The 16,914-nt window shown below is 41.4% G+C and overlaps 1 protein-coding gene and 1 long non-coding RNA gene across 2 annotated transcripts in view; one reads left to right on the top strand and one right to left on the bottom strand.

Moving 5' to 3' along the window:
- The first annotated feature begins 214 nt into the window (after positions 1-214).
- Positions 215-5,337, top strand: LOC109501431. The gene is made up of 3 exons (XR_002159477.2): positions 215-345; positions 1,392-1,438; positions 5,217-5,337. It is a non-coding gene; the product is annotated as an uncharacterized LOC109501431 (long non-coding RNA).
- A 4,143-nt stretch (positions 5,338-9,480) lies between these two features.
- GALNT8 (polypeptide N-acetylgalactosaminyltransferase 8) overlaps positions 9,481-16,914 on the bottom strand; it is a 49,301-nt gene continuing 41,867 nt past the window's right edge. The window contains 1 exon segment of the mRNA XM_011283725.3: positions 9,481-10,140. Coding sequence (XP_011282027.3) covers positions 10,015-10,140 — 126 coding nt within the window. The 3' untranslated portion in view covers positions 9,481-10,014.

The raw sequence follows: 16,914 nt of genomic DNA, 5'->3' as shown, positions 1-16,914 counted from the left end.
GTATTTGGTAAACCAAACCATTGGATTTCCCCCACTGGGACACAGCTGGACTAAATTTCCCAGCTACCCCTGAAGTTAATTGGGTGCAGCCATGTGACTGGGTTCTGCCCAATGGATTGTGGGCAAAACGGATGCGGTCACTTCCTGGCCTGGACCATAAAACTGCACAAACCTTAACATGCTCTCTCCTTTCGCTTTTTGGCCAAAAGGGGAGAACTCTGAGGACTGCAGGGTGGAGGGGGTGAGGAAGCCATAAGATGGAGGGATCCTAAGCCCCTGAGTCACAAGTTGGAGAAGAGCTGTGCAGAAGAGCCTCATGAACAGGAACAGCCGTGCTGGACTGTGGTATGAGTAAGGCATAAGCTTGTATTGTGTTAAATTACTAAACTTGTGGTTACAGCAGCTAACCAGCCAGACTAATACCTCCCCTATTCTCTACATTATGGAATTGAGATGCAATGAATCTATGTGAGTTCCCCAAAGCCAAATGCCTATTAACTGGCAGAGCTGAGATAGTGAGATTTTCTGACTAAAACCAGTGCTTTTGCCACTATACCACAGCTGCTGCATAATTGCTTCTGCTACTACCTTCAAACAAACAACAAATCTGCTGAGACGAGCATTTTCTACAAATGCATTCACCATTCATTGATGCTGTCCTAATTAGGACCTTCATGCAGATGGCTCTGGGGGAAAGCCTGAACACCTGGAGGTACTCAGGGCCGGGTCCTGGACTAATATGGGAAGAGATGCCGCAAAGTCACCTTTGAAAACGTCAAAGCAGCCTTAGCCAACAGGAGGCTTCCTTAGGCTGACAACAAGGGTAAAAAATGGCTGCACTGAATTCGTGTTAGAAAAAGGAAGACCATGTGTGGCTCCTGGAAGGAATGAAACCTTAAACTTGGGAGGGTCTTTATGCATAGCCGGAACATCAGCCCTTCATCATTCCTCTGTTTTAAATTCTTCAGTCTCTTCCCAGTGGCTAGAGCATGAAGTACATACAGCTTTTTATCTGCATGTGAGGCCCACCCTGATCTGCCAGTGCTTATCTGCTCAGCCTCAACTCTCTTCCTTAAGGGCAGTACAGGAAGAATATGGGGAAAGCACCTTCTGTTTCAATAACTCAAACTATCTTAGCTCCCAGAGAATACCATATTGCCCAGGTCTTTGCAAATGCTCTTTCCTCCATATGGACCACCAACTCCAATCCCAGCTTCCTTAAAGCTCAGGTCAGGTATCATCTCTTTCTCCAGTCTGGGATTAATGCCCCTCCTCTGTACCCCCACAGTCCCCTTCGCACACCTACGTTATAATGCTTGTCAGATTGCACTGCAGTTATTCGTTCTTGCTCCCGACCTCTGATTATGTATTTTACATCTTTGATTTCCCAGCATCTACAAAACACATGGAACATTGTAAGAGCTCAACAAATTGGTAGGTAAGTAAGTGTGTGGGTAGATGATTGGTCCTGAAGTCCTAAAATAATAATAATAATAATAATAATAACTAATAATTAGTCACCTGGCACCATAGTAAACCAAGTAATGGTCCCCCAAAGGTATCCTCATCCTAATCCCTGTAACCTGTGACTATGCTACATTACATGGCAAAATGGCATTGGGGTTGCTAATCAACAAACCTTAAGATAGATCGATGATCCTGGATTAGCCAGAGGGGCCCACTATAATCACAAGGGTCCTTAAAAGACAGAAAAGGGAAGAACAATCAGTGTCAAAGTGATGCAATGTGAGCAAAGTTTAACCAGCCACTGCCGGAGGGAAGAGGGCTACAAGTCAAGGAATGCAGGGCAGCCCCTAGAAGCTGGAAAAGATAAAAAACAGAAACAAAATAAACCACATGAACAAATAAACAAGAACAAATTTGCTCTAGAACTTCCAGAAAGAATCACAGACCTGCTGACACCTTGGTTTTAACCCAGTGACACCCACTGAGTCACACTTTTGATCTCCAGAACTGTAAGATAATATATTTATGTCATCTCAAGCCACCATTTATGGTAATTTGTTCCATTGGAGAATTGGAGAAAACAAACACAGATACTTTTTTTAACGTTTTATTTTTATTTTTGAGAAAGAGAGAGCATGCACAGGGAAGGGGCAGAGAGAGAGGGAGACAGAGGATCTAAAACAGGCTCCTCTCTGTCCATACAGAGCCCGATGTGGGGCTCGAACTCACAAACCATGGATCATGATGGGAGCCAAAGTCAGATGCCTAACCGACTGAGCCACACAGGTGCCCCTGAATGCAGGTACTTTTTAAATGGCATACAAAAAATCTCCAAAAGGAAAAACCATTATGTATTCATGCACATTAATTGAACATCTTCTCTGTGCAAGGTATGAAGTCCTGGAAGTCTATAGAGCTGAACCAGAATAAATCCTGACCTTGGGATCTATTCTTCCAGGAAATTTGACGGTGGAGAGGGGTAGAACACATCAATCTGCCACTAAAAGACCAGAGGGCATTGAAAGAGGTGGGAAGCTATAAGTAGGAAGGAATCTGAACTTGTAGCTGAGCAGATCTCCCCTTGCCAAACAAGCATAAGAGACTGTACTCAAGGAGGCCATTTGCCATGCTCCAGGAAGGCAGCCATGCAGTGTGGGCTCCAGATCAGGCTCTAGGAACCCAGAGCTCCTTACATATGGAGAAGAGCTGTCCTTGGTGACAAATCCATGTAAGAAAAGGAGATGAAAATTACAGAATGCCATGACCAGAAGTCACTCTTGTCCAGTTTGAAAGACGAGATAATCAAAGTTCAGGGAGAAAATACTGCCCATTCTGAGGCCTTCTCTGACCCTTGCCAAGCAGGTTTATTCCTCCCTTCACAGCTGTATTTCCTGAGCCCTTGCGTCAGGTCTCTGTGGTAATCATCATTATGGATGTCACGGTTAGAGTGCATGTAGCTGCCTAGTCCTGTTGCACTATTTCCTAAAGGCAGGGGCTAAAACTTACCCAATTTTTTTCCACTCCCCTTAACAGTGACTAAAACATGGCCATTGAAAAATAAGTGTTTGTTGGATGAATTAATGTAAGATCCTGGCAGGGGGAGTCAGATAACAGAGACTTTCCAAGCCAAGGTGCCAGAGAGAAGAGAGAGATGAATGGCAAGTTTTCTGTGATAAATATGTCTTACTCTTATAGTCCAAAAGGAAGTTGTGTTTTAACAAAAATGATTCAAATCCATGTTTTCTGTGTATTTCAAAGCCTGTAATTTTCTCTTCTTGTACTCCCTGGGAAACCCAAGTCAGAGCCCTCACTCACTCAACTTAACAGTGGTGTGACTGCAGATGGTAAATTAACCTCTGGGACCCTTAGTTTCCTCACATAGGAAGTATGGATAATAACACCTATTTTGTCAGATTGTTTGGAGGATGACAGCTAGTATGTGCGCAGCTCTGTTGCTCAGTGCATAGTAGATGTTCAATAAGTGGTGACTGTAGTGAGCATCCTCCCAGAAGCACCAACCCCTATGCCACGGAACAGTTCCCTATGGGCTCCCTCCCACTACACCTGGGAGAACAGTGTTCCATCTTCCCTCTTTCTTCTTAGAGCAGCAGCCCCCTGCATTGGGCTGGTAAGCCAAGGGAATGCTCACACAAAACCTGCTCCACACAAAACCTGCACCTGAAGGAGACTCAGCAACACCATTGTTCTAGAGTTCTCTCATAAAACCTGTGCTAGAAACTTCTGACATTCAGCTGATGACTTCTCTAAATCCATGAAAATGCTGGATTTCTGTGTTCCTCAAAAAAATCAAAGTAAAACTACCCTATAATCCAGCAATAGCACTACAAGAAATTTATCCAAAGGACACAGGAGTGCTGTTTTGAAGGGGGCACATGTACCACAATGTTTACAGCAGTGCTTTCAACAATAGCCAAAGTATGGAAAGAACCCAAATGCCCATCAACTGATAAATGGATAAAGAAGATGTGGTTTATATATACAATGGAATACTACTTGGCAATGAGAAAGAATAAAATCCTGCCATCTGCAGCAATGTGGGTAGAACTGGAGGGTATTATGTTAAGTGAAATCAGTCAGTCAGAGAAGGACAGATATCATATGTTTTCACTCATATGTGGAACTTGAGAAACTTAACAGAAGACCATGAGGGAAGGGAAGGGGAAAAAAACAGTTTCAAACAGAGAGGGAGGCAAATCAAAAGAGACTCTTAAATACAGACAACAAACTGAGGGTTGATGGGGGAGGTGGGGGGAGAGGGGAAAATGGGTGATGGACATTGAAAAGGGCACTTGTTGGGATAAGCACTGGGTGTTGTATGTAAGCAATGAACCACGGGAATCTACCCCCCCCAAAACCAAGAGCACACGGTATACACTGTATGTTAGCCAACTTGGCAATAAATTCTATTTAAAAAATCAAGCTACACTGTATATCAGGAATGGTCCTAATTTTATAAAATGATGTATAAACATGATTAGATATATCGATTCAAAGAAAACAGATGAGGAGGAAATAAAGAGAAATTTGTGATTGTTACCTCAGAGTGGTAAGATTATGCATACTAGTTATTTATTATTTAGGTCTTTATGTGCTTTGGGAAATTTACAATGAAAAATAAAACGTAAATATTATTCATCTGTTTCTCTAGGTATTCCTTAGAGAGAAGACGGCAGGAGGACATTTTTGTTGGCCACTGTGTCCCTTGTAGGCCAAGCTCTCTCCCAGGGCTTGCCCTCATCTCCTCCTTGTCCTTTCATTTCATCGAGGCATGTTCATTGTTGGCTTTGCTTCTAGGTCTCTATTCACCTGTAGTCTTGCCCTTGGGTTAGTCCCGGCCTTCTCCACCATGAAGACTCTCCTTCTTCACTCACCTCTGCAAATCCCAAACTTGTCAGGAAGACTCCTAAGTGTGAGGCATTAACTCAGAACCTTCTCCACACACCCTGCCCACACCTCTTAGCCCATCCCTGATTCCTGTGCCCCTGCTTCCCTTTCTACATCATTCAAGTTGATTCGACCAAGTGTCAGATCAGTGGAAATGAAAATTGGGACTGAAGGACAGGAAAAATGGATGAAAACCATAAAATTTAAAAGAAGCACAGCTAAGTTTGCATACCTGTGGTATGTCTAGGTCATGCCTCCAGCAGCTACAAGATCTCTAAAGGCAACAAAGAAAGGGATTTAAATGGATCTTTCTCTCTCTTTTCTCTCTTTTCTGATCCCTGCAGTAGGAGACAAGAGAGTGTGTATCTGAAAGAGAAGAAACAAGGTGTCCCTTCTGTGAGGGCACTCACTCTCCAAAGAAAAACACTGTATTACAAGGTGCCCTCTGGATTGGAGAGAAGAAACACCCAGTCTCAAGGTAAGCCGAACCCTGTCCCCAGAGCCGTCCCTGCAGGGAGCTTATTTACCTTGGCTTTTCTATTTTCTGACTCATGGTTGTACTTAAACTCTCTTCTCTCTGGCTATGTGTCTTTTAATACACTTTTTTTTATATCCCAAATGTGGCTTTAGAACTGACCTGTACCCTCAGTCTGGAGGCTCATTTATAATTACAAACATCAGGAGTGTGATGACAAAATCAAAGATATTACTTATTTAAAAACATTGTAAGAGAACGCCTGATTCACTGTAAAGTTTTCTTTTTTAAAAACTTAGGATATTTGTCTCTCTTCTTGTTGCTATTTCAGGGAAAATAACTGCCAAATGGAGTTTTTCCATATTTGACTTGAAAGGGGGCGGGGAGTGGGGGTAGAAGTTGATCCTCGCTACAAGATCGGTGCCAACAGTTGGCCTGGAATAAGTGTTCACAGCCAGATTTTCAAATTCCAGTAACCAGGGACCTATAATGAAAAGACTCCTACAAATCTCAATCTCTCTCTCTCTCTCTCTCTCTCTCTCTCTCTCTCTCTCTCTCAGGCTTTTATCCAAGAAGAGCAGGAACCTTTGATCTTGTCTGGAGCCCAAAGGATCTAAGGATGGAGTGAAGACAGACAAGAGTCTGGCAAAGTCTCGACTGGGTGCGCTTATTCAAAGCATGTCTGGGATGAAGTCTCTCCAGTACTGGATTTGCCAGACCACTCCAGCCTAGGGCCAGGGCAAGCAGGATTTCAGAACGGTTGCCTGTTTATTCTACCATGTTGTTTTCAGGGAGTGACCAGCCAACTGGTCTATTTGCCCAAAGAGATTCAACCCAACCACAGCCACCCTCCTCCAGGCGCTTTGGCTGCTCCCTTAAGAACCTCCCTTCCTTGCCTGCTGGGTGGAACTGGTCCTGACTGCTTTTATTTTTCCAAACTCCTCTGTGCATAAACAGGATGTTTGGAAAAGCTCAAGATGGCCAGGGGTCTGCTGAGTTGGCCCTTGATTCTCACTTGGAGGGCAGTGTTGGGCAACATCAGTGGAATTGCTTCTGCCTGGATGTTGCCCAGAATAGCTAAATCCTCTCCTCCCCCCAACCTTCTCACTCCCTCTCTTTTTCTCTCCCTTAGAGAACTTGGCTACAGGGAGTTCACACTGGTAGGAATGAGGTAGAAGAGTTGCCTTCACTTTCTAAGGGTGTTTCCTATGAGGGTATTAAGAAATATCCCTGCTCCCAAAGGGTGCAAGGAAGAAAAGTGAAGCCAGTAGGTGGGAAACTTACTCCCTTCACAGAGCTCTTCTCAAGACCCTAAGGGCTAGGGCAGGACCCTAAAGACAAATCCGCCATAGAAAACAGCCTACCCATGATTAAAGGTCCAGTGGACAAAGTGTTTATGAGTAAAGACCCCTTACTAACCCCTCCTGACTGAACAAAAGATACACAAGATCAAGTTAACCCACTGGAACTAAGTTAATCCTAGGTGCAAACGTCTTAACATCTGAGCATGGGTAGAGGCAAGGAAAACTGCAGGCAGAGAGAGAAAGCCAAAGCCTTCTGGCAGGGAGGGGAATAAGAACAGCGGCAAATGCAGATAGAGGCCTTTTCTCAGGGCGCTCTCACAGCCTCCCTGCCTGACCAATTCCCAGGCTTAACAGTGTTTTTACACTGAGCCACTACTTGCCATTGCCAGAGTTCCCTGAGAGCTACCCAGGACCATGCAGCCTCCTGCCCCAGCTACTGGGGACAAACATAGTCCTCTGCCAACCCCTGCTCCTTTCACCACCCTGCAGGATCTGCTGTCCTGATGACCCCATCCTAAGACATGCAGGTAGCACTGTTGGTACCCACACAAGCACACCTCCAGCCACAACATTCCTGCAGCATCCTTCATCACCCAAACTGGCTCTGCAGTCACCACCCTTGTTGCCATTGAACCAATGCTTTTCTGCCCCCTTAATCTATGTCCCCTGTTCCCTGAGTCTTGTTGGGCAATTCAGGAGTCAAGAGTTCCAGCTGTAGCTGAGATTTTGCAGCCAACCACACAGCACATGTGCACACAGACATGAGAAGAAAAGACTCCTGGGAAAGTTGATTTTGTGGAAGACACTTAAAAACACTTGGCAAATTTTCAACAACATGGATGGACCTGGAAGACATTATTCTAAGGGAAATAAGCCAGACACAAAAAGACAAATGTGATCTTATATGTGGAACCTAAAAATAGACTCATGGAAGCAGACAGTAGAATGGTCAGGGAGGGGGAAATGGGGAGATGGTGGTCAATGGATATAAAGTTTTAGTTATGCAAGATGAATAAATTCTGGGGCAATACAGCATGGTGCCTATAGCTAACAATACTATGTTATATACTTAAAAATCTTCCAACATGGTATACTTACCACAAATAGCAGTAGTAGTTATATTAATAATAATAACAATAATAAAAGAGGCAAGAGGAAACTTTGGGAAGTAATGAATATGTCTATGCCTTGATAGCAATGATGGTTTCATGGGGGTATATTTATCCCCAAACTCATTGAGTTGCACATATTAAATATGTATAGCGTTTTACATTTCAATTATACCTCAATTAAGTGGTTAAAAAATTGGCAAAAAAAAAATAGAAGAAGTACAAAATTGTTATTTAAAAAACCTGAAAGAAACCCCTTTGGTTGATCGTTTAATGGAGAACACAGAGCAGTAAATTGAGGGATACCACCAAGTAGGTTTCAGCAAAGTTAGGGTAGTATTCTCAACAATTTCTCAACAGACATTACTTTGGGGATTTAGGGGAAAAAATCTAACTCTCAGGAATTTTCAAAAATTCTCCAAAGTGTAAGTTATTCTGTATTTCTAAAATTAATTATATTTGTTACTTGCTATTATGGATATCTAAAAGTTGTTTAATAAATAAGAGATATTAAACTTAGTAATAGTTACCAAAACTATAGGCTATAGCAGATATTCAAACCCTAGAAAATCTTTCCATTGGACACAAGATTTAAAAAAAACTTTGTGGGGCACCTAGGTGGCTGAGTCAGTTGAGCCTCCAACTTTGGTTCAGGTCACAGTCTTGCAGTTTGTGAGTTTGAGCCCTACATCGGGCTCGCTGCTGCCAGCCTGTCAGTGAAGAGCCAACTTTGGATCTTCTGTCCCCTCTCTCTGCCCCTCCTCCACTTGCACTCTTCTAAAAATAAATAAATCTTTAAAAAAAAATTTTGCTATAAATTGCATTTTCCCTTCAATTTGCTATGAAGAAACTAAGAGTTATACATTTGCTTAACATTTATCCTGTTCCTTAATTTTTTCATCATGAAATCCTATCTGTGGTAATGTTTTGGTTCTTGATATGGATTTGGTCACTGTGAAAATTTTATCAAGCTGTACGCTTATGACTTATACACTTCTAAAAGCTTACTTTAACAAAATTTCAGCTGATTTAATTCTGCACTAAATTATCAGTGTCTTGTCTGCCTAATGCCTAAAGGAAGACTAATTATTCCCAGAATCATACTCAAGTAACTACATAAGACTAAAAGGAAAAGGTGACTCTCTCAAGGAAGGGACCAGTTCGCACATCCTTCAAAGGTGAGCCCATAATACAACATACACACATCACATCCTACCTCCTCTCCCACCATGGTGCCCACTCCCTCCAACTACCAGGACCTTGCCAAAATTTCCATTCCTAGACTTATCTTCCCAATTCACCAATTAGGGGAAAGGATTTGTCCACCAGACAGCAGTAAGGACCCTTGGTTTTAAGTTTTTGCCTACAATCCCTTCTTTGTGTCCCAGTAGGCGATGCCCCTCTGTTTCAAGCCTTAATTCCTCCATAACTTTTAGGGAAAATAAAAGGAAATAGGCATCAAGTCTAGTAAGTGTTACAGGCTACTTAAAGACTCAAATGGACTTGGACTTTTCTACCATTCTCTGTGCACTCTGTAGAGCTGGGATTAGTAGAGGCACATTCTCTCCTACCCTCAGCCTCTGGAATCTCTTTGGTATGGGAGAGATTGGGCAATCCAAGTAAAACTGCTGTGGGGGGATGATGGAGGAATTTTTTAAGACTACCTGTCTACTTGCTGCATCTTTCAGGATAGTTCAGGAAAGGGGAACAGCAGTGGCAACGCACCTTCAGAGAATTGGTGCCACCTGAACTGTCATGCTGCCAGCCTCATGATGACCCAGCCTCTCCTGTGGAGCAGCCCCCAGACTGCCTGGGGAGTCTCTGAGCAGATGGGCTGGGGGAGGATGTGTGGGGCAGATGGCAATAGTAGTTGTCAGGAATGAAGACTAAACAGTGTTGGCAGAAGTCAACGATAGACTTCCACCCGCCTAGTTCTGTCCCCACATAGCAGCCAGATGATGGTGCTTATTTCAAGGAGTTTCCAAGAATGGCATTTGATCTATATCATGAATTTCCAAGAGGACCTGGGGGAGAAGCTGCAGCCTGGACATCCCGACACATGCATGGACCTCATCTCCCCACATCCTGTGTGTTGCAGGCTGAAGTCATAATAAACACACACATATTTTCCACTTCTCATTCTCCCCACTAATGCCGCTTTGAGCAGCATTAGGAGTAGAAGCCATTCCAGTGGCAAGAACTGGTATTCTGAATCCAGGCTGAGGATCCCCGGACGTTAGTTTGACCCCCATTTTCACACAGTATATTGTATTGTCCACACTTGTATGGTGCAGGTCTGGAGCACAGGCACATAGATGCCTGAAGTGTCTTTCTTCATCTCCAGACATCGCTTGGTGGCTCTGTTCATGACAGCTCTTCCCTGGATGGAAGAAGAGACAGAGACAAGGTGTTGAAATGCCTTCATCTCATCTGTTCCTACTCTTCCTGTTGTGCTCAGCGACATGCTTGAAGCATCCCTCAGTCCTCTGCAAGTCCTCCAGAAGAGAAATGAAGCAAAGGGTAGCGTTAGACCACCCAGTGCTCTCTACTAGCACCAAGGCAGACTAACCACAGATATAGGAGGAAGCAAGGCTACCCTGGGTCCCTGTTATCATCCACCTCTTCTGAGGTTGAAGCATCAGGGCCGTGTGACTGGCAAGATATGACACATCTTGGAGAGCCAGAGCCCTTCTCTACTTGACCTTCCTTTTCACATCTTCACCCCTGAGCCCATGAAACCCATTAGGGTTCTCCCTCCCTCCTCAATGAGGCTCCATGGCTAGACAAGCAGAAAGTACATTCAGGAATCTTAGCTTGTTTTCTCCACCACTGTGGGGGCAGTTCCTACCCAATCTGACCTTGGGGTTTCACCAAGGTTTATTACTGGGAATGTTACAGGATTAAAAGCCAACGAGTCTGGATTAAATCCCTATTCCACCACATACAGCAGAGGGTCTCAGGCAAATTACCTAGCCTAAGTCTCAATTTCTTCATCTATAAAATGGGTTTATTTTAATATTAGAGTTAAAACTAATATTAATTGAATAAAATTAATTGGTTAATATTTATTGAGCATCCTGTACCTGACATGAAAGATGTGCAGTAAATGTTGGTACATCTCTAACTCTTCCCATTCCAATGAGGGAAGCGGAGGAAGAGTCATCCTTCTCTTTGTCCCTGTGTGCCACCCCCAGCCCCCTGAGCTCTTTCCCCCTTATGTCTATGGCTCAACAACTGACATTGTGCCATCTGTCCTGATCTTGTCCTCTTCTCCCAGCCCTCCCACTCTCCACATCCCTCTCCACCACTTTGCAGGAATCACTCACAGAATCTATTTCAGTGCCTTGGTGAAGTTGTTTTTCCTTTATCCACCCTGCCCTCTGCTGTCATCCCCAGTTAACAGCCTCCATCTGAATGTCTAGTGAGATCTCGACCCTGGTCTCACTGTCTCACTTTGGAACCTACCACCAAGCAGGGTTGCAGCAATATGTCCAAACCCTGCTCCTTCTCATCTTTTCCCATCACAAACTGGCCCCAATAACCCTGCTCCCCTAAACTTGCCTGTCTTGGTCACACATACCCAGGTGCACCTCCCCAGTGTGTGCAGTCATTCAGGCTCCCCTGATTCTTGAACTCCTCCTGTCACCTCCACTGCTCCTTTCCGTTGGGCCCCGCTTACAGCCCACAGGATAAGGCTGAGGAGAGGTCTGCCAAACAAGCAGGCCTGGCCCACAGGTGAGCCTACAGTGGTCTGGCTTAAAACTTGGCTTACTCCTAGGGTTACTCTTCCAGACCTCCTCAGAACTCTATCCCTGGTCCCCAACCCTTGATGTTCACTTTCACTAAATACCTTTTTTTTCCCACTTTGTCAAGAACTGCACTTCCAGTCAGTCTAGCCCCCCCGCCCCAATGTCAAGAGTGTCCCTCAGGACACTGCTCCTGGGTGGTCTTAAAGGAGCTGTCATGCCTCTGTCTCTACAGCCAACAGCTCCTATCCTGTGAGTCCAGCTATCCTGGATGCCACAGAAACACTCTTCTTGTTTAACATTGTTCTTTGATTTCTCCCTCTGGACAGATTCCTTTCCTATTGACTTTAAATATACCCAAATGTTCCAGTATTAGAGGGGGGAAAAGAACCCTTAACTCTGCCATCTTTTTTAACCAAAATTCAGTGTTTTGCTCACTTTCAGAATCAAACTTCCCAAGAAATGAGGCAATAACAAACAGTGGATGAGATTCTGTGTTTGAATCTGGACATTTAATCTGCTGTGTGACCTTGGTAATATTATTTGACTTCTTTGTGGTTTAGTTACTTCATAAGTAAAGTACAGCTAATGATAATAGTCCTCTTGTAAGATTTATATCAGTTAGACAGTGCCTGGTACATCATATGTACTCCAGAAATCTTGGGTATTATAATTTATTGTGATTTTTTAGATAAAGTCACTGATTTTTTTTTCCCCATTTTCTCTCCACTTCCATGTGACATGTCCTTTGGAAGTATTCTTTGCATCCTCTTCAGACTCTTTTCTTGTTTCCTTTACATTGTGTTCATCTGGATCTTATATATTTTTGGTTTGGTTTTTATTGGGGAGGTGTTGCCTGCCAGTTTTGAAACAATTTTTGTTTTTATTTTCCACTTTCACAGAAGGAATATGTGCTCTTTCTTTTAATTTGGAAAACATATTTTAAAAATTAGAAGCACTCATAATAGGATACTGTATATGTAGTTTGTATATACTGCTTTTTAAATTTAATATCATGATTTAATACCATGTGCATTTTACAATTTCATTAATTTTTGAAAATATACTTTTTGAGGATATAATTTGAGTGGCTATATAATATTCAGTTCAAGGGATGAACAAAAACCTCCCTTACTGTTGGACATTTAATTTTTCCTAATATTTTGTTATGATAAGTATTAAGGTATTTTCCATATTAATTTTGACCTACATTCTGTGTTAGCCTTTAAAATATTGTCTTGCAAGAAAACGAGCACCTTAAAATGGGGTATCATTAGTTTGGGGGTTCTGATTAATGTCAGGGCTCTTCCTGTAGGGAACTAAACTGCCTTCTGCAACCGTGGCCACCAGCATGACTGCATTCCCACAAATATCTCTTCCTTTTTATTTCTCCAACCCTGACTACCTACCAGTGGTTTCCTATTTTCATTGCCTCTCTCAGAGCCTTCCTTGTGTAATTCCATCTAGAAGACATCTGAATGAGGACTTTCACCAAAACTCTCCCTTATTTCAGCTTCAGCTCTACTTTCAACCCTCTGCTCTTCATCTCACAGTCCAGAGGTCTCAAAAAGACCTTATTTCTTCAAATTGGGTCCCTTCTCAGTTATGCCATCCCTTTTATTGTCTTCAGAGGTAATACCTCCGGTTGACTCAAAACATGAATCATGAAATTGAAAGAAAACAAAAGAATTATTTAGTCTTATCTTCCTCTTAATTCTGGAAAATATCTTTGGTAGCTTTTTAATAGAATGAAAGTGTAAGTTGTGCATACAAAGTAAATAGAACACAAAAGGGCCCCAACATTCCATCAAATATCATTTTCTTACCGGAAAGAACTGTGGTCCTAAAAGATAAAGTGGATAAGAAAGGCTTGGATAGAATGAATTGACTCGGGTAATACACCATGAGCTACATGATCACCTCCCTCCTCAACTTCCAAACTTCTCAACACAGTAATCATAAAACGGGACCAAATTTGGACATCGGAGTGGTTGGCACAATTCTCCTACATGTCCTGCAGCTCCAGATTCACACCCAGCCAGAATCTATATTCTATTAGCATATTCAATTCTCATCTATATTCTACTGCAGCCAGCTGAGAAAGTAATCTTCCAAAATTCTCTTGGAAAGGCAACCCTCAAAATTTTCGGGATGTCATAATTGTTTCTTTAGCATAAGTAGTATGTTTAATTCCCCCAGAGATTTAGGATCAGGTAGAGATGTTGAAGGAATCAAACACATAGTATTTGTTAAAGATTCTATATATATTTACTATTTTTAAGTACCTGCTATGTTTAAAAAAAATTGTCTTACAGATTAACGCTGTGATACCAATTTAAAAATGTGTAATTGAATAATTAAATTTGTGAAATTTTACTAAGTTACAAATACTTTTAAAACATATAATAAAATTTAATAATCATTAAATTAATTTTAAAAATTAAAAATCAATGAAAATTAATTAAAGTCAGATAATTGACATTCTTAAGAAAGAAAATTTAATGTATTAAACTTATGAATACAGTATGTAATGTTTAAGGGAATTTATTGAATTGTAAAATCCCTTTAAAGTTGCTAAAGTTGATGGATGTTGACTAGACTTATTGTGGTGATCACTTTGCAATATATACATAAATTGGATATATTATGTTGTACATCTAAAACTAATATAATGTCACTTGTATTAATTAATTATTGTAAATACCTTTATACTCATAAATTTGAAGAAATGGGCCAATTCCTCAAAAACCATAAACCATCACAACTCAATCCACACACACACACAAATCATCTGAATAGCCCTGTACCATTAAAAATTTTCAGTCTGAGCTCCAGAAAGATGGCCTGCTGAGCTGCCATGTTGTCTGTACACATAGGCCTAGAAGGCTGGCAGGTCTGAGTGGAGGCAGTGTGCATGGAGCAAGGTGTCCATGCTTGGGTGCTCCAAAGTGGAAACCAGGCTCACTAGACTCCAGGCTTAAGGGATTGTACTGATAGTTTTGAACACAGGTGGGAACTTGTGGGGTACCCATGAGTCCAAAAGAGTTTTAAATGTTTTTAATTCATGGTTTGAAAGCCCCTGGAAAAGAAACCTCCAGGCCCATATGGTTCCACTGGAGAACTATACCAAGAATTTAAAAAAGAATTAACACCAATTTAAGATAATCTCTTACAGAAAATCTCTTCCGGAAATGCCTCTTTCAGAAACTGGTCTATTCCGAAATTTTTAACAGGACAAATTTTATCAATTAGAAAGAGGAAACACCTCCTTGCTCACTTTATGAGGGCAGTATTACCTAGATACTAAAAACAAAGACGTACCAAAAAGAGAAAAAAAAAATTTCAGATCATTACCTCTAATGAACTTAGACACAAAAATCAACAACATACAAGCAAACCAAATCCAATGAATTATGAGAAGAGGTGTACACCATGAGTAAATGTGATTTATTCCTGGCACACAAGGCTGTCTCAACATTAGAAAATTAATCAGTGTAATCCATCATGATAACAAGCTAAAGAACAAAAAAAATAATCATATCAACTGACACAGGAAAAGCATTTGACAAAATCCAACTCACATTCCTAATAAAAATATTTCTTAGCAAGTTAGAAATTCAGGTAAATTACTTCAATTTGATAAGGAGCATCTACAAAAAAATCTATAGCTAATGTATACATAATGATGAAAGGGTCAATGCTTTCTTCCTGCATTTGGGGACAAGGTGAGGGCATCCATTTTCACCATTCTTATTCAACATAGTACAGTAAAACCTTGGATTGCAAGTAACTTGTTCTGCCAGTGTTCTGCAAGACAAGCAAACATTTCTAATAAATTTCAATTTGATAAACAAGCTATGTCTTGCAATATGAGTAGTACATGATATTGAATGTCACATGATCACGACTGAGCCAATGGTTCTTCTCTCTCTCTCTCTCTCTCTGCAGGATCATGGGTGATTTTCTCCCATGCTCGGATGCTCAGTCTCAGACTGTGGTGTTTGGCAGAAATCAGTGATTTTTCAGAATGTTGGAAGATGCCCACAACTGGCACTAGTGTTATTTTTTGTTACTTCAAAGCACCTGTAGACAGTCTTTTGCTTTTCCATACAAGAGTAAGCTTAGGAATACTTTGCTTCATTGTAGGTCAGGTTCCCTGCAGATATAGACCCTTTCCTCTGCTGCCTTATTGCCAGGTACATTAAATGCAGTTTACAACAAGAATTTATTAATACCGTACCGTAGTCAACATCCGTGCAAGTGTATACAATGGCCCCCATGCAGAAGAAGATTCCATTGAGCCAATAGATAGCAGTGATTCTGTTAGTGACAGTGAAAGTCATCCTACACAATAACTCTCCTTTCGTGTCTCCTTCACACCAGCCACAAAGGTTTTCAAAGGTAAGTTCAGGTTAATTTGTTTATTTTTCTTTATATTTTATATTGTCTTTATTATTTTGTATTATATTACAGTATTATGATCATTTTTATATGAATATTTCGGGGTTCTGGAATCAATCATCTGAGTTTCCATTATTTCTTATGGGGAAATTCACTTTGATATACAAGTGTTTTGGATTACAAGCATGTTTCTGGAATGAATTACGCTCACAAACCAAGGTTTTACTGTACTAGAAATTCCAGCTAATGTAATATGGCAAGAAAAACAAGTAAAAGCCATGCAGATTAGAAATGGGGGCAGGGGGACGTGATTGCTAAAACCTGCTAGGTTTCTAAATAAAATAATAAGATTTCTAAGCTGAATATAAAAGCTTGAAGAAAAACTAGTTTAATTTATAACTTAAATAAATTTAATTTTAAACCAAAGCAAACCTGTAATAATATTTTCTGCACACAAAAGATACTGTTAAGGACATCAAAAGCTCACATTTAGCATTCTATTGACAGAGTCTCCCTGTCAAACATGCTCTGCTTGGTGACTTCCATTGACAGAAAGCTCACCAGCTTGCTAGGTAGCCCATTATTCTGTAGGATAGCTTAAACTGTCAGGCTGTTAGAAAGCCTTCCCCTGCCCTTACATTAAGCTGAACTCTGACTTATTGATCTATAATCACTGGTCTCGGTTCTGCCCTCCTATAGACACTGAACAAGTCTAATCACTCTTCTCTAATTCTCTAGGCTCACATCTTCACGCTAGTACCTCCAGATTTGCCAATCTTTCATTTCCTCTACAATTATTTATTGAGTGCCTACTATGTTCCAGGCACTGTGCTAGATGCCAGAGAGAAAACAACAACAACAATACCCAGGATCTCCCCTCCAGCTCACAGTCTAGTGATGAAAAGAAGCAAGTGAGGAGGCACTTAGAAGTGATATTGAGATAAAATATGTAAGAGGGACCCTGAGAGCCCATAGAAGATTCACTCATCCTTGTCCTATGGAGTCAC

Source organism: Felis catus, chromosome B4, assembly GCF_018350175.1.
Source record: "Felis catus isolate Fca126 chromosome B4, F.catus_Fca126_mat1.0, whole genome shotgun sequence".
Taxonomy (NCBI): Eukaryota; Metazoa; Chordata; class Mammalia; order Carnivora; family Felidae; genus Felis; species Felis catus.
The sequence above is the reverse complement of the archived record's forward strand: the minus strand, read 5'-3'. Positions and strand labels throughout refer to the sequence as shown.